Genomic DNA, 23,146 nt, shown 5'->3' with positions numbered 1-23,146 from the left:
CAGATTTTGCTGCGTCCTCTGGTGAGGTTTTTCTTAAGCTTGTCCCTCAATTTTAAGTGAAAGATTGTAACATTTAGGAGATATTATTTTACTCCAGTTATCTGAAGGAAAAATTCCAAACATAAGAAGAAAAGTAGTGAAATAATTTGCAAATTTCGGAGAACAGATCCTCCCAGTATGTTTTAAGCAATCTGTTTTTGTCTCTCTGTCTATGTGATAGGCAAAAAAAAAGTGTGTGGGGGGGGAATCAGTAAAATCATCAGAAAGATCGTCTCCAGCCTAAGAGAAGTGAAAATATCTTGGGAGTGCCAGATTTGTTATTGGTGTTGATTTGTGGCTCGTGTCGGTATTCATAAACATACACCAAGAGATCATTCGGTATTTCTTTAATAATGAAACAACTAATATCAAATAATAATGCTGCCATAATTCTGAAATTGCTGGAATGGGCTAGAAGATTTCTATTTTATTCCTCTCTGAATCTCATTTATGGATGGAAGTGACTTGTGATCATCTTTACTAATTTAATTTCCTGCTAGCATAAAGATTTGGAATTTGCAAAACCTAATCTTAAATTTGGTTATTTTATACCCAGTGAGTTGGTGTAATTCAACCTTTCAAAATGATAATCTACTCAAGGGCCAACCTCAGCACTAAATTTAGATATATCTGATGGTATTTAAGAAGTCACTGTTCTTGTGAAATCTGAGGACTACATTCATATTTTATAATTAGCCAGTAATTTGAAATTACCCAGTAACCAAAAGGATTAATTCCAAAAGTAGGAGACTGTAGTTTTGTGAATTTGGAGAAGTGCTGTGAGTGGGACCTGATGCTGCAAAGTATTTTTTTTAAAGAAGCAGTAATATAACCTTTCACAAAATATGCACAAAGATGGGATTTTTATTTTTCTGTGTATGGTATGCTTACAAAGGATCAGTCTAATTCTTGAAAAGAATGTTGAGTCATACTGAAATATATGTATGGTATAATAACATAAAGTAGCTGTAGTCATCATCTTTGCTTATCAAATCTGCCTTCCATGGACTGTATGGATCTTGTCTGTATAATAAATGATAGCCAGCTCAGGATGGATTGTAGTGCGCTTAACTACTCTTCTGTTCAATAGTCAGTTATTGTATTATACTGAATGATAGAATTGAATTCTAAAAGCTACATTGAAAATTAAGAAGAGTTAGTTTATGCACTTTTCAAACAAATACCCATAACTTCAATAAATATAATTTAGAAAAGGGGTATTTGTTCAATTTTTTAAGTGGCATTTAGAGGTCTGTGTTGTGCAGATTGTACTATTGTACTATTCTATCTGTGGTGGACTAACAAAGTTTAACCATCAGCAGTGCAAATTCATGAACCTGAACAATTCTTCAAATTCCTAAGTGCCAGTTTAAGTATTTTGGATAAGTAAGCCTGTTGACGATGAGTTGGCTATGATAAATGAAATCTACTTCTGTTTCACTCTAGAAAACAACTACATTTTACAGTCTTGTTTAGAAATATGTGTCAGATAAACTGTGAAGAATTTTTTCCCCTTTTTATATTGTCATTTCCCTTCTGTTTAATTGTGTGTTTTTTCTAGGAAAGAATACACCTCCTGTGCTGAAGGCCCCTCATGTAGCTAGTTTTTAATATCTTTGACACTTTTCAAATGTTCCTTTGCGTTGCTCAAAAAATATCTGGTAGCACTTTTTCCATCTAACAAGTTTTATTAAAAGGCACACGCTTTTTGTCAATCGCAGTTCACTTCATGAGATGACAAACGTGTCTTTTTAATACAAATTTTCAGCTAGAAAAGGTGCTGTTTGATTCCTCCTTATCTTTGACTGCCGTAGACTCACGCAGTTTTCCTTACAGTGACTGGAACAAGCATTATCTCTCACATTGCTGAGATGATGTTACAAGAAGCTGTACTGAAGTGACATCTTATTTTTTGTGACTGGTGTTTAGGTGTGGTGAATTATGTGCCAAGTGCCACACCTCACTCTTTATAGTACGTTGCTTACGTCAGTAAGGTTCGAGTTAAAAGGTAGAATAAATTCCCAAACTCAAAGCAGGAGGTGAGATTTGAATACTCTCTTGATAATTCTTGGAGGTTAACTTTTTAATGCAAATTTTGGATTGCAGGTGGATCCATGTCAGAGTTTCAGAGCTCGTGGGAATTATATCAACAGAGTATCCCAGATGATCTGGATATTGGTAAAGTATCTCACTTTTTTGCAAAAACGTTCCCGTGAAGTAAAATAAGATATTGTTTTTGCCAGAGAGGAAAGATATTATGTATTTGAAATTATGTTGTTTCAGCCATGCTGAAAAGCCTGATCTTTGATCCTTTTTCAACAGCCTAGTTTCTTGCATATATTTTCTTGGTATTGGAATCTGCAGCTGATGTAGGGCTGATTTTGAATGAAATGTGATTCTCTTGCAGCTGTGGCCAACTTTTTTTAAGGTACAAAGATGGCAACTTTTAAATAACTTAAGTGCTTGTGTGAGAAAAAATACAATTCTGAATTAGGTTAGCAAATTCTGATCATCTCTGCTATAAGCTCACCAAGCAATTTTAAGATGGACATCTCTTATTTTATGATGTCAGTCTTTCACTTGCAAAATGAAGACAATAGATAGTTCTCTGCTTCTTTGTTGTCTTCTTATAATAGCAAAAATGCTTTTATACTCACTTCTTTTTATTATAAAATACTAAGGAAGCATTTATGTCCACATAGTGGACATTGTTAGCTATATCAGGGCTTTTCAACCAGTGGTACGGGTACCACCTGTGGTACATTGGCACCTGGCAGGTGGTATGCAACCATCCTAGAAAAGTGGTAGCGGGGGAGGGGAATGGCAGCACCACACAAGCCTGAGCGAGAGATGGCTGGACTGCAGGGCTGTCAGGGCTCAGTGGAAGCCCAGGATCAGCACTTCTTCGGGGCTGTCAGGGCTCAGTAGAAGTGCCAGGATCAGTGCCAGGCTACAGCTGGAGCTCAGCACTGAACCTGGTGCTTCTGCTGAGCCCAGAAGAAGCGCTGATCAGCTGGAATGTTGCAGCATCTCCAGGGTCTTGTGGTTTACATTCAGATGTTTGGCAACTGATTCCTATTTATGACGGTCACAGTGTCACAGGGTCATGTGAAGTGACCCAAACCTGCTGCAACCACCCAGCAGACGGGGAATAAAAACCAAACACCCCACCCCACCCCTGCTGCCAATCCTCAACAGAAATGCTCACAACAATGAAAACTTCGGACAGGAGGAAGAACACCGCCGGGCGGGCAAGCAGGTGTCTTGTCTGGCTGTGGCTTGGGGGGCACTTTTTCAGTGCCATTGTAACTTTGAACAGTCACTAAGCGAACTGTTGTAAGTCGAGGACTACCTGTACTTTATCACTTTTTTCCTCTTTTTTTTTTTTGGGTCATCAAATTTTTGACACCTTGCTGGGCGATGTGGTACTCGGATGTTGCCATATCCTAAAATTTGTACAATGGGTGAAAAGGTTGAAAAGCCCTGAGCTATATTATTCCTCTTGTACTTCATAACATTTATGGTGGAACACTAAGTTTTTATGTTAGAGTGTGTTGTGTGCTGATGGAATGCAACCATGGAAATGGGGGGGAAATGAAAGGTTGATGAGAGACAAGGATGGTGAAGCCTAGCTTCATCAACAGAAAATGCTTAGTGATCATTTGTCTTCGTCTCAGTGAATGCCCTCCTCTGATGTGGTAAAGAAGACAGTCTTTCACCCAAGGAGAGATAATGAACCACAATTATGATTGTTTTTCCTCCACAGAAAGGATTGTTTTCAGCAGAGGATTCCTTAGTCTACTCACTATGCAGGATCATGAATTTTCAAGAGTCCTAACTTGCACCAAAGACTTTCCATGAAAAAGGGAAGGCTGTCCTCTGCAGAGTCACTCTGCATATGGAGAGCAGTGGTAGAGGGGGCGGAGCTAACATCTTCTCCTTTTGAATAGGAACATGTATGTTTCTGAAGGTTTCAACCATAATGCAATGGCTACAGCAAATATAGTAAAGTGGTTGCTTTCAGCTCTCCTTCATTTGGAATTCTTTAGTCCCAACAGATTTGTAGTATGCCAGGTTAACAAAGATAATCTGAGCCCTTGGGCTAGAATAAGCTGTAAAACATGGGTGTCCAGCCGTTTGGCTTGCTGTGGGCTGGATTGAGTGAAGAGGAATTGCCTTGGGCTACATATAAAATATATAAAATAGTTGATGTAAATCATATAATCATGTTAAAAGTTTACGATATTGCGGGGCCAAATTACTAGCTGTCCAGGGCTGCATGCCATAAACCTTGCTGTACAGAGCAGCGCTGAGTAGTGATTCTAGCACAGCCCTAATGCATAGTGTATTGAAACACATAAACATTGGGCTGGCTGATATCAGCTGAAATGATTAATTGTATTAAATTAATATTTTTTTCCAAAGTTGTAGAGAATCAGTTATTCTTAATTTGCCTAGTAGTCATCCATGGCTGTATTAAAGTTCTTCACAAACATGTTGAACCAAGGAAATACCCCTCATTCTTTGTGTGTATTCTTTTCATTTCACTGCTCTATAGACATAGTTTCAGTGTTTAAAGAAAAATCCAATCAAGACTGAGTTACTAAAAATATTAAATATTAATAGCACCTTACGGCACTTCTGGGAAAGGTAGTTGAGAGGGTAATTGCACAGCAGCTTCAGAGGACCTTGAATGAACCTGGGTTTGGTCAGAAACAGCATTGGCCCTGCTTTCAGATGATCTGTGGTGAGTGTGGGATGCGGGTTGTGTACCCATCCTTGCCTGACTTGACTTCTCTGCAGCTTTCAATACCATCAATTATGGCATCTTTCCATATGAGTTCAGAGATTAGGGATGGGCACCACTGTTTTGTGCTAGCTCACCTCCTTTCTCCAAGGTTCATTCCAGTCAGTGGTGATTGGGGGGGGGAAGAGATTCTGCCCCTGGCCCCTACTGTGTGGGGTGCCACAATTTTCAATGCTCTCTCTGCTCCTATTCAACATCTACATGAGGCGATTGGGTGGGCTCATCCACTGCCACGGGGTGAGGTATTATCAATAGGCTGCTGATACCCAATTATACATCTCTGCCCCAGGCGAATTATGTGATGCAGTGGACATCTTATCTTGGTGTCTGAAAGCTGTGAGGGTCTGGATGGGAAACCGCAGGCTTCAGCTGAACCCTAGCAAAGGTCTCGTCTCACAGGAAGCTACGCATTGGAGCTCAAGGAAGCGGCCTTCCCTGCCATAGTGCCCACCTTATGGAACATTCCTCTGACTCCAAAGTGAGGCCAGCTCCATCCCTCCTTATTTTCAGGAAATTCCTCAGGACCCGGCTTTGTCATCAGGGTTGGAGGTCTCAGGGGACCTGCGAGATCTTCAGGGGGGCTCTGTTCCTGATCAAATCGTGTGTGTGTGTTTCGGTGTCTGTGTGTGTGTGTGTGTCTGTGTCTGTGTCTGTGTCTGTGTATTCGTATTTAACTTTCTTAATATGACTGTGTTTAACATGTTTATTGTTTTATACTTTTTTTTGTTGTATGCCGCCCAGAGTCACTTCTTGTGTGACAGATGGCCATATAAATTTGGTAACTAAATAAATAAGCAGACTTCTCCGTCCTGAGTTATAAACTAAGATTTCAATTTATAATCGTGGCTTCCAGAGAGGTAACATTGTTTGGGAGCTGTTCTGGCACATGAGAAAGTATTTCAGATTCTTCAACTTTCTAAGTGTTTTATAGCCAAACCAAAAGACATTTAAGCTTAAATGCTTATCTTTCATTTAGTAAAATAAGAGATTTGAAATAGTGACATTACTCTCTTAAATCATTTTTATCCAGATAATAAACTAACGTTCCAAATGACAGTTCCACTTTTGTGGTGAATATTATAATGTAGGCAGTAGTGAAAGCAAATTTCCAGAGGATCTCCTTCTTGATCTTGCTATGAGCAGAGCATTGTGAGATTTTCATTCATGAAAAAGCAACATGACGTACATTAATTGCTTGTCTGATTGTCATTTCTGATATACATGAAATGTTAACGCACAGTGACAAAGATTAACTCATAACTGGTTAGTATAAATTTAAACATGCAGTCAATAATAATCACTAATGAAAACACTTCCTATTTGGACAGATGGTCAGCGTTTGCCACACTTAAAGGTCAGCGTTTCCAATAAATGGAAAAGAGAAATTTGTGTAGCAACCTCTTTTTATTTTTAAACAAAACTAAAAAAAGCATCTATTTCAAATAAATATTAGCTTTCCTGAAGTGGCAATGAGAAAGTAAGAGAGGGCTAGCAAGAAAAAAAAGAGAATAGAGAGTGCCATTTCCCCAACCCATTTTACGTAACTTTGAGGTAAATGGAAAGTAAAACTAAATTCTTCTTCCCTTTGGCCAAAAGTACAGGTAAAAGGGCAAATCCTTTCTTAAAATTTGTGTGTGTGTGTGTGTGTGTGTGTGTGTGTGTGTGTGTGTGTGTAGATAGATATAGATAGATACAGATATATGTTCCCACCATGTTCTAAATCAAGGAATGCAGACCATTTATTTATTTTATTTATTTATTTAATTGGATTTGTATACTGCCCTTTCCCGAAGGACTCAGGGCGGTTTACAGGGAATTAAAACAAGAAATACAAAAATTAAAAACAATTAAAAAGATTATAACAGTCCCTGAAAGAGTAAAAAACCCCAATTAAAATTAAAATTAAAATTAAAATTCTCAGCCTGGGCCAGAGAGCTTGAAGAGCCAAATCTTCAGGTCCCGGCGGAATGAACGGAGGTCGGGGGCAGTCCTCAGCTCCACGGGCAGCTGGTTCCAGAGGGCAGGCGCACCCACAGAGAAGGCCCTCCCCCTGGGCGTTACCCGCCAGCAATCTTACCAGCGGCACCCTGAGAAGACCCTCCATGTGGGAGCGCACTGGACGAAGGGAACTTGATGCTGGCAGCAGGTGTTCCCTCAGATATCCCGGACCCAAGCCATTTAGGGATATAGGTCATTACCAGCACCTTGAATCTCACCCGGAGGGCAACCGGAAGCCAATGCAGATCCAAATACATAAAATTGGTTTCTCAGAGTCTCTTTGAAAAACATCTTTTCCACCCATGACCCTCAATATTCAGGATATCCCACCCCTCACTATGGGGGGTGAGTTATTACCTCCTGTAGATAGGGCTCGCAACTTGGGAGTCCTAGATTCACAGCTCTCCCTAGAAGACCATATAGTAGCTGTGACTAGGGGGGCCTTCGCCCAGGTTCGCCTGGTGCGCCAGTTGCGGCCCCATCTAGACCGGGATGCCTTACGTACGGTCACTCATGCGCTCGTGACCTCTCGTCTTGATTACTGCAACGCTCTCTACACGGGGCTACCCTTGAAGACCACTCGGAGGCTCCAACTGGTACAGAATGCAGCCGCGAGAGTTGCATTGGGAGTTTCCCGATACTCCCATGTCACACCTTTGCTCCGCGAGCTGCATTGGTTACCAGTTGTCTTCCGGGTGAGGTTCAAGGTGTTAGTAATGACCTACAAAGCCCTTCATGGCATGGGTCCGGAATACCTTGGGGAGCACCTGCAGCCGGCGTCAACTTCCCTCCGCCCAGTACGCTCCCACAGAGAGGGCCTCCTCAGGGTGCCACCAGTCAAAGAATGCCGACTGGTGGCCCCCAGGGGGAGGGCGTTCTCTGTGGGTGCACCGGATTTATGGAACCATCTTCCAGTCGAGCTCCGGATGGCGCCCGATCTCCACTCCTTCCAGCGCGATCTTAAAACCCATCTCTTTAAACAAGCTGGCCTGGCCTGATGGGACGGGGTGGGATTTTTATAAATGAACTTCAATTTTTAATCTGTATTAATTTATTATGGGCATTGTTTAATCACGTTTTAATAATTTTTAATTTTTGTATCTTGTTTTTATGTATTGCCCTGTTCACCGCCCTGAGTCCTCCGGGAGAAGGGCGGTATATAAATTAAATTAATAACTAATAAATAAATAAATAAATAAATAAATAAATAAATAAATAAATACCAGAATTAAGAGAAATTAACATATGAAGCCATAAGCTGCAAAAATAAATAAGTATGGGCACAGGGAATTTTATCTGCTTTTAACATAGAAAATTGCAATGTATTCATATGTGAGTTTGTCCATAAGGTATCTGTTATTTGAAGCCAATCCTTTCATTTACAGACCTTTTTTTTAAGCTGGGTTCGTCCATACACATGTTATGTACATGTTGCAGAACAGCTTCAAAAAAAAATTCTTACGTAGAAGCAGACCATAAGAGATTTTCGGACATTAACCTCTGAATTTTTGGCTCTCAATTTTTAGCATTCATTGAGAATATTCTACTTCTAGTGAGAGCATAATAGAACATAGAATGTAGAATAACAGAATTGGAAGGGACCTTGGAGGTCTTCTAGTCCAACCTCCTGCTCAAGCAGGAGACCCTATAGCAGGGGTGTCAAACTCAATTTCATTGAGGGCCGCATCAGCATTGCCGTTGCCCTCAGGGGGCTGGGTGGGCGTGGCCTCCTGGGTGGGCGTGGCTAGAGTGCGTATGGCCTACTGGGTGGGCGTGGCCAGCTCTACATCATTCACATCAAGGGTGCCTATGGGGTCCTGGGCAGGAGTGGGACAGATCTGAGGGTCTCTGGTAGAAGGAAGGTCTCTGGGCCAGGGCCAAGGCAGTGGAGGCCGTTCCCTCCCTGTTTCCAGGATGGCTTCGCAGGCCACATGAAACCACTTTGCGGGCCGGATCCAGCCCCCGGGCCTTGTGTTTGACATGTCTGCCCTATAGAATCATTTGAAGGAATAAACTGTTGGGTTACAGTACTTGTTTTTGTCAAACATTGTATGGCATTAAGATTAATAACAGAAGCATACATGTAGCTCTCCTTCCGGCAAAGTGAGAATTGGAAGGCAATTCCCTTTCCTTGCAATTCTGTTTCCATTTTATGTGAACGCTCACAATATGAAAAGGAAATTGTTTTCACTCTTCCCTTTGTTTGAAACACCTTTTCCCCCCAAATTTGATACGAATAGTGGAACTATAGCGCGAGATCTTCTCTTGAAAAGGTATGTGGAAATGCCTTCTTAGTTCTGCAGTATTTTACTTCCTGTAATTCAGCCATTTATATGAAGATGAGCAGACAAAATAGAACTTGTTGAAGGATCTGTTTTTTTAGCACTCTGAAAGTCGAGAATGTGTTTTTCAAGACCAGTACATTTTGAATGAAACATGTTACTATGCTTGGGGAACTATTCGTAACCAGAGTGATAATGGGATGAGGGAACTTGTTGCTGGCTTTTATATATTCTATATGTACTCTTGCTATATTGCTCAGAGTGTATTTACTTTAAGTATATTACCTCAGAAATTTACTACAATGAAGTTAGTAACCTTTACATTTTCTCTATCATAGAAACGGAGCCGATGGCGCCGTGTCCAACCTTTTCTGATACAGCCACTGACTTTGACAGGAACATTCCCCGGATCTGTGGTGTTTGTGGAGACAAAGCTACCGGCTTCCATTTTAACGCTATGACCTGTGAAGGCTGCAAAGGATTTTTTAGGTATGTGGTTCTTCACTTAAACTACTACACTTTGGTCCGTGGTTTATGTTTTATTGGACCAGCAGTTTCTTCTTGCCATCAAAAGCTGGTAAAAAAAAATATTTATCTTATTCTTTTAAAAAAAAGCATCTTTAAAGGAACCCAACTTACATATTTATATGTAAGGAACGAAAAGAGCATATTTATTGCTTTGTCTCCAATAGGGTGGCTGGATTTTAGGTAGTAAACTATTTGATTGGAACCTCAAACTGAGTTTACTCTATAATGTTTCATGGATATAAAATTTGCTATCACTGGACTAAGTTGGCACAGTGGGAATGTTTGAATCATGTTTTGAATTGAACAGAATGGAGAATATAAATTACATTAAACATGTAGAAATATGGTGGAGCAAAACAAGAAGTAGGAATTGGAATCTGTTTGGTATAGGATAAACAGAATCAGGATAGTTGCAAATGGTGAAATCGTTCAGAGTTAAATAATTTAAACCAGAGGTCCGCAAACTTGGGCACTGGGGACCGGTTTCGTGGAGAGAGGTTTTTCCACAGACCAGGGGGTGGGTGTGTGGTTTTGTGTGCTGCCTGCATCCCACGGATGGGGCTTTGCTTGTTTGTGCAGACCAGTTGCTGGCATGCCGCGGCCCGGTACTGGGGGGGGTACACAGACTGGGGGGGTTGGGAACCCCTGATTTAAAGCACTGTTTCTTCCTTTTGGAGAGTGTGGAAATACAGTGGTTTTTTTTTAATTGAAATAGATAACTGGCCTCAACGTGACTGTTATTGGGGATGCTTTCATTTAGTTCGTATAGGAACTAATATTTTTCTTGTTCTTAGGATTGTTTCCATCTCTATACAATAGTTTTCTTACTTGCTTGCAAATGCACTTTGTCAATAAATATATGTGCAGTACTGGGAAGAGGAAATAAGAAAGCAGCTAACTTTCATCACCTAATTTATCTGGTTAAGAGGAAAGTAGCACTGCATAGGCACTAGTGTTCCAAAACATTCATCAGCTTAGCATATTTCGTGCATGAAAAGCTTAGCTCTCATGGAGTGTTTTTTCTATAATGATGACATTTGAGGTGGTTCTGGGAAGCATTGGTTTAAGGTGGATGAGTAATAGCTATACATCAAAAGCCAAAACATGACTAATGAAGGGAAATCTCACATGTATTTTGACCACAACCAGAAGGTAGGAATACTATCGATAAGGGATTTACATCAACATTAGGCTGGAATTCTAAACCTCTTTTTTTAAATGTGTGTGTGTGTTTCTCCCCCCAACATTTTTGTAGGAAACATATTAACTTTGCAAAATAGAGTATTAGATAAAATGTTCTGCGTACCCTAGACATCATAGCCAGATTTCCAGTCAGGCTACAGTATACTTGGCTAACCAGAACTGCAACATATTCTTCAATTGCAGTTGCTCAAGAGAGTAACTTATCTGTCAGAGGTGCATTTCCACACAGTACCCTTGGCTAATCAATCATGCACTGTCTGTCCTAGTCATAAAATATATTAGGTTAAGTTTTTCCTCCTGTTAATGGCACATTAGCTGAGAGAACTGGTAGATACTTGGGAAGGCAATGAGTACTTCATTCCCTCTAACGTGTTGTCAGAATGTAATTGAAACAATTCTTTAAGACAGGGATTTTCAACCTTTTCACTCATTGTACCACTTTTAGGATACGGCAACATCCGAGTACCACCAGTTGCCTAGCAAGGTATCAAAAACTTGATGACCAAAAAAAAAAAAGGAATTGGCAGCAGGGGTGGTGTGTGTGTGTGTGTTTGGTTTTTATTTCCCCCCCCCCATCTGCTGAGTGGTTGCAGCGGGTTTTGGTCACTTCACATGACCCTGGGACACTGTGACCATCATAAATATGAATCAGTTGCCAAGCATCTGAATGTAAACCACAAGACCCTGGAGATGCTGCAACATTCCAGCTAATTGGCGCTTCTTCTGGGCTCAGAAGCGCCAGGATCAGCGCCGAAGTCCAGCTGGAGCCTGGTGCTGATCCTGGTGCTTCCGCAAAGCCCTGACAGCCCCAAAGAAGCGCTGATCCTCGCGCTTCCCCTGAACCCTGACAGCCCTGCAGCTCCAGCCATCTTTTGCTCAGGCTTGTGCGGTGCTGCCACCAGTTCAGCTCATTCCCCTCCCCCGCTACCACTTTTCAAGGATGGTCGTGTACCACCTGCCAGTTGCCAATGTACCATAGGTGGTATCCGTACCACTGGTTGAAAAGCCATGCTTTAAGAGGTATTCTAAAAATCATAACTAATTATTTGATTAAGGAATACCTTTAAGTTTGTAGCTCGTTGTTTCCCCAAAGTTTGGCAGCTAACAAACAGTGCCTTTTTGAAATAAAAACTGAAGATGTATCGCTAGCAGTGTCTGTACCCCAAGGTCCAAGCTGTTGTATGCTGAATCCTTAGCGCTCTGAACAATGACAGTTTTCTCTCCACTGCTCAGGAGTACCTTTGCCCAGCTTTGTCACCATACGTGTAGTCGTCATCTCTCATAACTTCAAAGTTTTAAAAGCTTGTCCTGGCAAGCTTACTTGTTTTCTTTACCTTACCTTTACTCTCCTTAGATCTAACGGGCAAGGCACCAGGCTAGAAAGTGGGAGACCGCAAGTTCAAGTCCCTCCTTAGGACAAGAAATGTTGGATAGGTTTGCCAAAAATATTATTTGTAAAAATAATAAAGGTGGAATGCAAACAAGCAAACAACTAAAGAATTCCTTTGGATTAATTGTCTCTGATTTCCACTATTACTACTATTCTGCATCAACTACTGTTTCTTGTTGGTAATCCCGCACATATAAGGAACTCCTGTAATGCTTTTTGCGGATTTTCTGAATTGCGATCCAGGCACAGATGCCCCTGGCAAGCCAAGTAGCTGGTCTGTCTCCATTTCCCCAACCTGGGAGCTGGCCACGTGAACTGTTGGTTTAGGCAGATATTCCTGAAATGGACGACAGGAAATAAATGTATCTGATGCTCACCACCTATAGTGGGATGACTCTTGTCCTCAGACTGTTAGGCGCCTAAGGTAAGCATGGCACGGTATGAAAGAGGATGAAAGATTTTGAAAATAGATTATAAAAAACTGAAGACAATGAGCAGAGCAGGTTAAAAACAGCAATCAAAATAATGAATGAATGGAATTTATAAAATGAAGTGAGAGAAAACCTTAAATGTCTGAAATAGCTGTGCTTGCAGAGTTTGCTATATTTTAAAATGTTTAATCAGATATTAGGCATGTTTTGAATTAGATAAATAATCTTAATTCCCCTGTGAGGAATAAGGGATGGTGCTGCTAGACCTTATGTAGTCTACCTTCTTTTTTACCTGAGGGCTAGATAAAGTATACAGCTCCATTGAAATAAAATTATTGTGAACATAAGTGTTCTTTTAAAGAGTTTTTTTCTTCCCATTTAATAAATAGCATAATTGAAGCTACAATGTGATATTATTGGGACTAACAATTCTGTTAGCTGGTGATTTGGGGAAGGGAGACTTCCAAATAATGCAATATTACAATTTACAGCCATTTCTTTAATGACCATTCAAAGTTGGAATGGCACTGAAAAAAGTGACTTATCACCATTTTTCACACTTAACAACCGTTGCAGCATCTCACACTTAACAACCGTTGCAGCATCTCCCTGGTCATGTGATCAGAGTTCAGACACTTGGCAACTGGCATGTATTTATGATGATCGCCATATCTTAGGGTCATGTGACATCCTTTTGTGACTTTCTGACAATGGGGAAGCCAGATTCACTTAACCTCTGTGTTACTAACTTAACAACTGCAGTGATTCACTTAACAGCTGTGGCTGGAAAGGTCATAAAACGAGGCAAAACTCACTGTCTTGCTTAGCGACAGAAATGTTGGGCTCAGTTGTGGTCGCAAGCTGAGGATTCCCTGGATAGCGGGGGGGGGGGGGTAATCAGGAAGAGAGAAGTAGTCCTATAACTGCTACACTGTCTTGAAACTTTTAGTTCTGGCTCATAAAGATGGCAGAGCAGTGACAGCCAAATTTCCTAAATTTATGCGCTAAAGGAATGTACAAATTGCTGTGTCGGAGATAGTAATGGCTGCAGGAACATCAGTGGTATGAGTGATGGAAGCCTGAATGTATCGGAAACAAGAAGTGACCTTGAAGTAAAAGACTATTATCTTGATGGAAACTTGCAAGGCATATTTTGATGGAAACTTTCAATAGGCTGTTTCAAAGCAACAGTAATAATAGCCTGATCCTCAAAGAGGATGTTAAAAACAAGATGCCTGCCAAGGGCCTGCCTACCCTCTGGACATTTTCCTCTCCTCAGCCCAGGTTTAAAAATTATAGCCAATTACCTTGCCCTTTTTTCATCCTATTTGTGAAGGACTCTAAGAAACGCACATCTTAGCAAAGAAGACTGATTGCTGAATTCTGAACTAGAACTTTGCTCCACAAACATCAGGCCCTTCGTAATAAATCCTTTAGCTATCCTGTAAAATTGATGTTTAGGCAATTTGTTGTTTTCTGTTCTATGGGGAAAATAGTTAAAATCCTTTTAACCTTTGGACAGGTTATATTAGATTCCCTTCTTCATTCTGATAACCTTTGACATCTCTTGTGATTGGCGATAGGGTCAGAGTACCGGGCTAACTTGTTGTTTTTTTTGGGTTTTTTTTCATCAGGTTGGTCTCATATAAAACCGGTCACATTTTTTTAAAAAAATTGGCACTGTGGGTGTAGCGTTTCTGAGTTTAGAATTAAGTGGAAAATCTCCCTCTCGTCACACTAATTTTGCTATGCTACTGAAATGTTTTGCTGTGTTCTAAGTGCCTGGGCGGCTTGTCATCCTCAGGAAGAGGCCTAAAATGCTGCAGTTCCTCTTTCTCCTCCATCACTCATCAGCAAACATGATCATCTAGAATTGTCTCTTTAGCTTCTTCCCTAATCCAATGTTCTTCATTCTCTCTTTTAGCGAGGATGGGCCCAGTGGTGGGATTCAGCCAGTTCGCACCAGTTCGGCAGAACCGGTAGCTAATTTTTTGGTTTGCCCAGGCCCAGAATGGACTTCCAGAAGCGGCATCCACACAGAGAACCGGTTGTTTGCCTATTTGAATCCCACGGCTGGATGGGCCCCTTTCTGGTTTGGCAGAGGAAACATATAAATCATCTAATTTTTAAAGAGTAGATTCTAATGACTATATGGTGACCCAGCTATCGGGAAAAGGAGGTGATTCGATAGGTGATAAAAGAAAATTCTATTTATGATTCTGTAACTCTTAACAAAACATTGGATGCTAGATGAAGTTATTGATACAAACCTTAAATATATTAGATATATATACTGCAGTAAGAAGGCAGTATCATTGGAGAAGATCCTGATGTTTGGAAAATTGAAGTCAGATGGAAAAAGAAGCCAACATGAAACAAGATTGCAGAATGCCATCATTAGTGACACAAGTATAAGTGTAGAGAAATTTGGAAAAAGTTATTGATAGAACAACCTTGTGAAATAGTGTTTCTTGGTTCACAAAGCAGCCAGAAGCAACAGAATTATAGTTGTAGACAACAAGAGAAGTAAGCTTTTAATTCAAGCACTCTGGTCATCACCAAGTCGTAAAGCTACAGAAATTGATGTAATACTTATAGAAATATGGGGAACCGGAGGGGAAGAATCAGCAAAGGTTCTAATTAAATTATGCTAACAAATGTAGAGAACGACTTAGCAGGTAGGTCAGTCCGCATAGTGTTACCAAAGAACGGAGACTTTAAATATGAAAAATAATAGGAATGTTTTTAATGCCATGTGCTGGCAAAAAATAATGGCTAAGATTACCAAATGCAGATTTAAAGCGAAAGGAGATGCCAGATGCTCCACTCGGTTTTAGAAAAGACAGAGAAGCAAGAAACTGGCTCCTGGTGAACAAAAGTGAGAAACAAGGCTGTATCCTCTCTCCCAATTTGCTCATCCTTGAATGTGGACTGAAAGAGGCCGGAGTGGAAGACAGTGGTACGGTTTTAAAATTGGAGGAAGAAATATTAACACAGGTAGTCCCCAAACAGTGACCATTTGCAGTTACAGTGATGATGATGTTGATGAAAAAGTAGCCTTGCAACCAGTCCCTGCATTTACGACCTTTGCAAACTGTAAAGCAAAGGAAAGCCGAAATAAGTTTGTAAGCCCAGTTGCAATTTCACTTAGCAACTGCTTTGCTGAATAACGGAGTTGCTGGCCCTGATCATGGTTCCTAAACAAGGAATACCCGTAATCTGTACTATGCTGATGACACTACTTTGACAGCTAAAAGTGCCACAGACAAAGAATTTGCAGAAAGTTTTCTTTCTCTCCCCCTCCCCCCCTCTCAATAGTTTCTTTAAAATACAAGATGTGGGGTTTTGAGAGAGAGATAAAAATATATTTCTGGTGAATAATGCCAGACAATTTTATGTACTCTTCTTGCGTAACAGTGGTGAGAATGTCTTCTTTGCCTGTACGAAACATGTAATTTTGTTGTCATTTTGTACCATAGGCTATAAAATTTTTTTTAAAAGATAGTCTCATAGGATACATTTAGGTTTCATTTCTGCTTTGTACTGAAAACCATTAAACCTGAATCGGCTTCATATGCCTATTGCTATTCACAAGTTGAACGGGCTGGCACACAGTTCCATCCTAGCACATTTTACATTGTCATTTGTCCATCACTGAACATACCCTTGCAAAGATGAAAAGAAACTTGTTCCAAAAGCAGGGAATGGTTTGAGTGCTAGCCCATTCGACTATGCTCTGGAGCCAAAGAGGGAAAAGGAAATTCAATAACAGTTGAGGTATGATGATTTCTTAAAATCAGGCTTCCAAGGTTACGTGGTGATTCACCACTGGGACTTAGGAAAAGCTTCTGATTCCTGTCAGGTGCTATTCTGCTTGGTTTTCTGGATTTCTTTAGCCAGCAGATCTGTCAGTTCATTTCCAAATGATTCGGTTCAACAGAGTCTACCTGTCCTAATCATTTAAATAAGATTAAACACTAGGCAGTGTTTAATTCATTCCAACTGCAAACATTTACTTAGTTTTCCAGCTCTTTATAGAACACATTTTCTATGTACTTATCAATTTATTTTAGGGAAGAAGACGTGTATGTATCATTCCCTTCCACACTAAATGCTATTTATACTGTCACCAACATTTAGGCTTATAATATTGCCCTCTCTTCATACACTGTGTATTCATACGCTCTATATTTGCCTGACAGATGTTGATAGGGTTTTTTTTAATCTTTTGACATTCCCATTCAGTTTGTTCAAATTTCCTACATGATGCATAGACAACAGTCATTTTCAACAGAAGATAGTACTTATTTAATTATCTAAACATTTAGATTAAAGCATCATATTCTATACTGCCATTGCATCAAACATTTGCAGATGGAACATGGATAATAGCCTTTTAAGCAATGAGCTTAGTGAGTATATATGTCTGATGCAGCAGGCAGCTTACTGTTAAAACTCTGAATGAGTATATTGCCATGACAAGCTTTCAAAAATACAAATCAGGTGTGATTCATGTTACATTAACCCACTTCATTCTGCTTTAATTGATGACAAGTTTGAAATCTAAGTGTTGTGATTGATATTTTCCAAACTATTTAATTTCTGTTTTGGTTTTGTGAACTGATAAATCCTCCAATGTACTTAAAGTTGCATTCTGAATCCATTTCATGGGTCTGAGAAAGCAAATTAAATGACTGAAAGCTTATAAGAAAAAAATATATAGTATCACAAGTCATGACTGTGATCTGAGGTGGCTGATTTGAGGTGGAAGCCTTCCTCCATTGAGTTTTTAATCTAGTTAGTTTTCTATATTTAAAAATGGTTGTTTTAGTCATGTGAACTATGGTTAATGTTTTCCTGATTATTGTACAGGCTGTTTCTCTTTGTCAGGAAACTGCTTTTCTGTATATTGTCTACAAAATATTAAATTCTTGTTGGGGGGGAACATGAAAACATGCACATTGTTAGTGTCTTCCAAGTATAATAACAGAGCAGATTTTAAAAATACCCATATTTCTTAGAAACAGAACTATAGTTATGTTTGAGATATCCCTCCTGTGTTTGGTGGTAAGCTATGCATATTGCCTTTTAAGGGACAGCTCATTTTATATGCCAGTCTTCCACACTATTTATTTTCAGGACAATATCTGTGCAGAAACTGCAAATTACATCTTAGCTTATCAAGGAGTAAACCAATTTGATGCATTTTCCGTTTTATTTTTTTTCCCAGGAGGAGCATGAAAAGAAAAGCAATGTTCACATGTCCATTCAATGGTGACTGTAAAATTACCAAAGATAACCGGAGGCACTGCCAAGCCTGCCGGCTGAAGCGCTGCGTTGACATAGGCATGATGAAAGAATGTGAGTAAACGTAGTCCCTTCACTTCTTTGCCCAAGAGATTTGGGGAGAGTTAGTAGCTTAGGCTTCTTTATTTAAAGAATATTATGAAAATTCCAGATTCAGGTTTCCAGGCACTTGTTCACTCAATCTGTCTGGCTATGTCTCTTTCTCTCATTTAATAAGATGCCTCACACTCTCCTTCTAATGTAGGTAAAATGTCCCCGCGTATTTTCTTTGTAGAGCCTATTACGTAGTTTATCAAAAATTTTGAGGAATACCACATAAACCAAGAGTCAACAATATGGCACCTGTGGGAACCGTCGCATGCTTGGCACCATTGGCGTACCCAAATTACGGCTACCACCTGAAATCTTATACGATTTGGAGTAATAAAAACCCAACACCCTAAGATTTTAGGTGAGAACATCACCATCTTGCAAACTTGGGGCAAATTCATTATTTATTTATTTATTTATTTATTGCTAACATTGGCATCCACATCAGGAACATCTTGCAGTATTTGCTGAGACTGCCAGTAGCCGCTGAGACACAGGTGGCATATTGTAGTCCCACAGGAAAATGTGCTTTTGTAGCAGTACTGATTTCAAACCTACGTGTGCATTCTTAACTTTTCAGCTTCACGATTAAGAAAGTTTTAGTTGAGGAGGAAAAAAAAAAATCAGTTCTATGTAGCTTCAGGATTAAGAAGGTTTTAGCTGAGGAGGGGGGGAAAAATCAGTTTTATTCAGATGGAAGGGCCGTAATGAATCAATAGGCAGTTTAGAGTTCTGAAACCCTTCTCATCATTTGTAGTACTTTCGGTTACTTTGAGTGCGATGACATGGAGACAAGGCAATGTATTGTTGATCCTAATAGACAGCAGCAGAGAAATGCAGTCTGGAGAAAGGAAGGCTGACTCCAAAGCAGACTTCTTATTCCTGAAAGCTATGTAGACTTCCTGGTTATGACTATAGTAAATATAGTTAGTAATGGATTTTTTTTAAAAAAATGCTTTAATTATGACTTCTAAAACACATATATTGTTCCACTCAATGAAAGTAACATTCTATAAATTATTTCTAAATTACATTCAGATTTTATTTCCTAAAATCTGCGCCATTGACTTACTGTGATTATTACCAATATTATTCTGGACAATCTTGAGAATATACATTTTCATTGCTTTTCCCATCGTATATTCTTTTACCACAAATTCACTTGAAATCAGTTCCTCTACCTTGTTTTGTCTCAACTATAATATTTCTGGAGGACAGATGGTTCTTGGGCTCAAAAACCAGAGCCTGGCTTCCTGAAGTTTGAGCATTGTCTTTTCCAAAAGCCAGGTCTGCCAGGTCTGGTCAGCAAATACCTGGACGGCATCATATTTCTGTGGCAACACAGAAAAAAGGGCAAATACTGCTACGATACACTAGTTCCCTGTATTCCCATAGCCCAAGTCTGATAGCTCTAAGGGAGCAGTAACTAGCTTTCCTAAATTTGGAAATAAGTAGAATCAGAAGGAAAATCGGTGGTCTTGGGAAATAAATAAATAAAATAAATAAATATGATGATGATGATGATGATGGTGGTGGTGGTGGTGGAAGGGACCTTGGAGGTCATCATCTAGTCCAACCTCCTGCTCAGGCAGGAAACCCTATATACTATTGCAGACAAGTGGCTGTCCAGTCTCTTCTTAAAGACTTCAGTGTTGGAGCATTCACAGCTTCTGGAGGCAGGTTGTTCCACTGATTAATTGTTCTAACTGTCAGGAAGTTTCTCTTTAGTTCTAGGTTGCTTCCCTCCTTGGTTAGTTTCTATCCGTTGCTTCTTGTCCTGCCTTTGGGTGCTTTGGAGAATAGATTGCCTCCCTCTTCTTTGTGGCAGCCCCTGAGATATTGTCATGTCTGCACTGGTCCTTCTCTTCATTAAACTAGACATTCCCAATTCCAGCAGCTGTTCCTTATATGTTTTAGCCTCCAATCCCCTAATCATCTTTGTTGACCAATGAAGGATGTGTTACAAAAAGTTGGCAACAAATTATTAATTTTAATAGGTTTAAGGTAGAATATTAAGCAAGAGGAAGCACTTTCATTTCACAGGATTTGGTTCATATGGCTCTCGAGACTGCACAGAAGTTTTTGTGGGGGTAAATACAGGCCCTATGCTGTAAATTAGATCCATGTAGACTCCATATTTTTGAGGCCAAACTTACATTAGACCTAGAACGTTTACTGGGCATGGGGAATGTCATGAGAATACATCCTGAAAGAGATAAACAAACTGTTGCTGGTGTATTAGAAGTGTTCCACTCTGTAGGAAATTCATTTCTGAATATAGTCTTCATCTAGCAGTTAAGGCACCAGGCTAGAAACCAGGAGGTTGTGAGTTCTATTCCTGCCTTAGGCGTGAAAGCTGGCTGGGTTACTTTTGGCCAGTCATGTTCTCCTAGTCCATGACATCAGGTCAGTCAATTCTTGTCACAACCAATAGATCTGGAAATAGAAGGACTCTTCACTTGCAGGACAACGCTAGAAAGAAAAAGAAAATGAGCTCAAAACCGCCAGGTAATATTTTAGCTCTTAAAACATTTGAAGGAGATGTGAGATATTATGTACAGTTTGCTACGGTTCCATGATGTTTAAAGTCAGCGTATGGTGTAAGGCTGGCGTGGAAGCAAAAATGATTTCCCAAGATAGAAAGGATACTGTGTACTAGTTAGCACAACTTTTGCTTTGTGCGTTGGCTAAAGCTCCCAGGCATTCTCGAGAAGCAGCCTGACATAGAGCACATTGCTCTGTCACAGGTAAACTTAAAGGCAGGTAGACTCTTGCCAGGTTTGAACAAGTGTATTTCCATTTTTTTGTTCTTTACCAGCAACGTGGAAATCAAAGGACAACACTGGGCTATGGAGCAAGTGTAGGCTGTAAACCTATTACAGGGTTTTAGGGGGAGAATACAGTGCCTTTCAGAATAGATTGTAACTTACATGCACACACACCAGAAGTAGAAAAATTGAAGAAAATAATCTTCATCTTCTCCATATTATTTGATGGAGCTGTTCTGTTCCAGCCTACAACCGGCCCTGTTTGAATGTCAGGGACATCCCCTTTTTATAGTTAACAGGCTGGAAAAACCCAACCAAATGTATTTACAAAAAAATCAAAAGTTCAAGCAAGAGTTAAACCAAAAGTTCAAACAAGAGTTAAACAGGAATAACAGACCAGGACTCTAGCAGAAGATCTTCAAACGGCTGCCTTCAGCAACCAGCACCTCCCACACCTTCCCCTTTTATCAGCAGCCCCAAGGTGTGGCTTCTCATTGTCTTCTCTTCCTCTCACCAAGTTACCTCATTGCCTTTCTCTGTTCTACTCTGCTGGATTGCCTCCTGCTCCTAGCGTCCCTGAATAGATCCAGCTGTGAATCATCTATGTTCAATACCTCGAGCTCACACAGCTGAGTCTGATGAGGAACATGATGAGAGGGGCCAGGCTGAGAGTCCTGCAGTGCATCAGAGCCTCCCTCTGACACCAAAGGCTCTCCAAACCCCTCCTCCTCCTCCTCTTCAGAATCATCAGACTCAGCTGCCGGTATCACAGGCTGCCGCTGAATCACAACAGGAGACCTTCATTCAGAGGTATCTATTGGTTCTTTGTTATTAGGTGATACAAAAGAAGAAGACAAATTGAGCACCAGTCGTTTACTTATGGCACTTTACTCCAAAACTCTAGATCAGGGCTTCCTAAATGGTTTGCCACCATGCTTCCCTTTAGTGTAATTTCAGTGTATACCCTTCTCCTAAAAAATACAAACACCAAAATTAATACCAATGAACAATGAAAACAATACAATGAAATTTTGAGAAAGGTGAATTTATTGCGCCTATGTATAAGTAAAAGGTTCTTCACACCTCCCCTGGACTCTGCGCCATCCTGAGGGATGTATTCCTTAGAGTTTGGGAAACCTGCTCTAGATAGTATCTGCCACCATTTTATGTGCATTTGAAACAACGAAAGGGAAACAGTACACTGGGACATTCTTATATAATGCAACAATAAGTACTTTCCTAATATAACAACAGTATAAGGAGGAATAAAATTATTGCAATATATTACGGCAAGTAACCTGCCCAACCAGACAGTTCTGAAGAATGCCACAATCAATAGAAGTTGCTAAAATATCCAAGAGAATTAATTTGGATTTGCTCTATCCATCCATTTCCAACTTTTGGTCATTTACTAAGAATGCTAAAGCAATTGAAGTCCCACATCCCGCTGAACTTTTGACCAAAATATGTCCAGACAAAAGTATCTTCTGGTTTTTAAGAATTGCTAAGTTTCTGGAATTTGTAACAGAAGGTGGTGCTTCCTTCCCCAGATTTTTTTTTTTTTGGTTTACGGTTTGCCACAAAGTTCCTTCTTCTCTTACTTGCTTTTTAACAACTTTATGAAACATTGGAGGCAGAATTATCTGAAGAATTGATCTGAAGTAATTTGCCAAGATGTGGATGTTAGTTGACTCTGCTTTTCACAGACATTATGCATTTGCTTATTTTATTTATTAGATTTTTATTTAATTAATTTAATTTAATAACATTTATATACCGCCCTTCTCCCTGAGGACTCAGGGCGGTTCACAGGGCAGAATAAAATAGCAAATACAAACATTAAAAAGAGATTAAACAATTGCCCTAGATAAAAACAATAGAAGTACAATTCTAAAAACCCCAAGATAAAATTAAAAGACCAAAGATAAAACAACCCCACCGATCCCCATCAGGCTAGGCCAGCTTGTACAAACAAAAATGTCTTGAGATCGCGACGAAAGGAGCGAAGATCGGGCGCCATCCGGAGCTCTACCGGTAGCTGATTCCACAGCTCCGGAGCGCCCACAGAGAAGGATCTCCCCCTGGGGGCCACCAATCGACATTCTCTGATCGGTGGCACCCTGAGGAGGCCCTCTCTGTGGGAACGCATGCTGCCTTTTGTTACTTTGTAAGTAACTCAAGGCAGAGAACTACACAACACTTCTTCCTCCTATTTTCCTCAACAACAACAACAACAACAACAACAATGTGAGGTGAGTTAGGCTGATAGAGAGTGACTGACCCAAAGTCACAGCCAGCTTTTG

General features: G+C 40.1%; 1 protein-coding gene across 4 annotated transcripts in view; it reads left to right on the top strand.

Moving 5' to 3' along the window:
• VDR (vitamin D receptor) overlaps positions 1-23,146 on the top strand; it is a 103,707-nt gene that overhangs the window by 41,981 nt on the left and 38,580 nt on the right. For all 4 annotated transcript variants that reach the window (XM_083353676.1, XM_083353679.1, XM_083353677.1 and 1 more), the window contains 3 exons: positions 2,146-2,217; positions 9,465-9,615; positions 17,909-18,039. In XM_083353676.1, coding sequence (XP_083209802.1) covers positions 2,146-2,217; positions 9,465-9,615; positions 17,909-18,039 — 354 coding nt within the window. The remainder of the gene's footprint in view (positions 1-2,145; positions 2,218-9,464; positions 9,616-17,908; positions 18,040-23,146) is intronic.

Source organism: Vipera ursinii (genome assembly GCF_947247035.1).
Source record: "Vipera ursinii genome assembly, chromosome: 2".
Lineage (NCBI taxonomy): Eukaryota > Metazoa > Chordata > Lepidosauria > Squamata > Viperidae > Vipera > Vipera ursinii.
The sequence above is the reverse complement of the archived record's forward strand: the minus strand, read 5'-3'. Positions and strand labels throughout refer to the sequence as shown.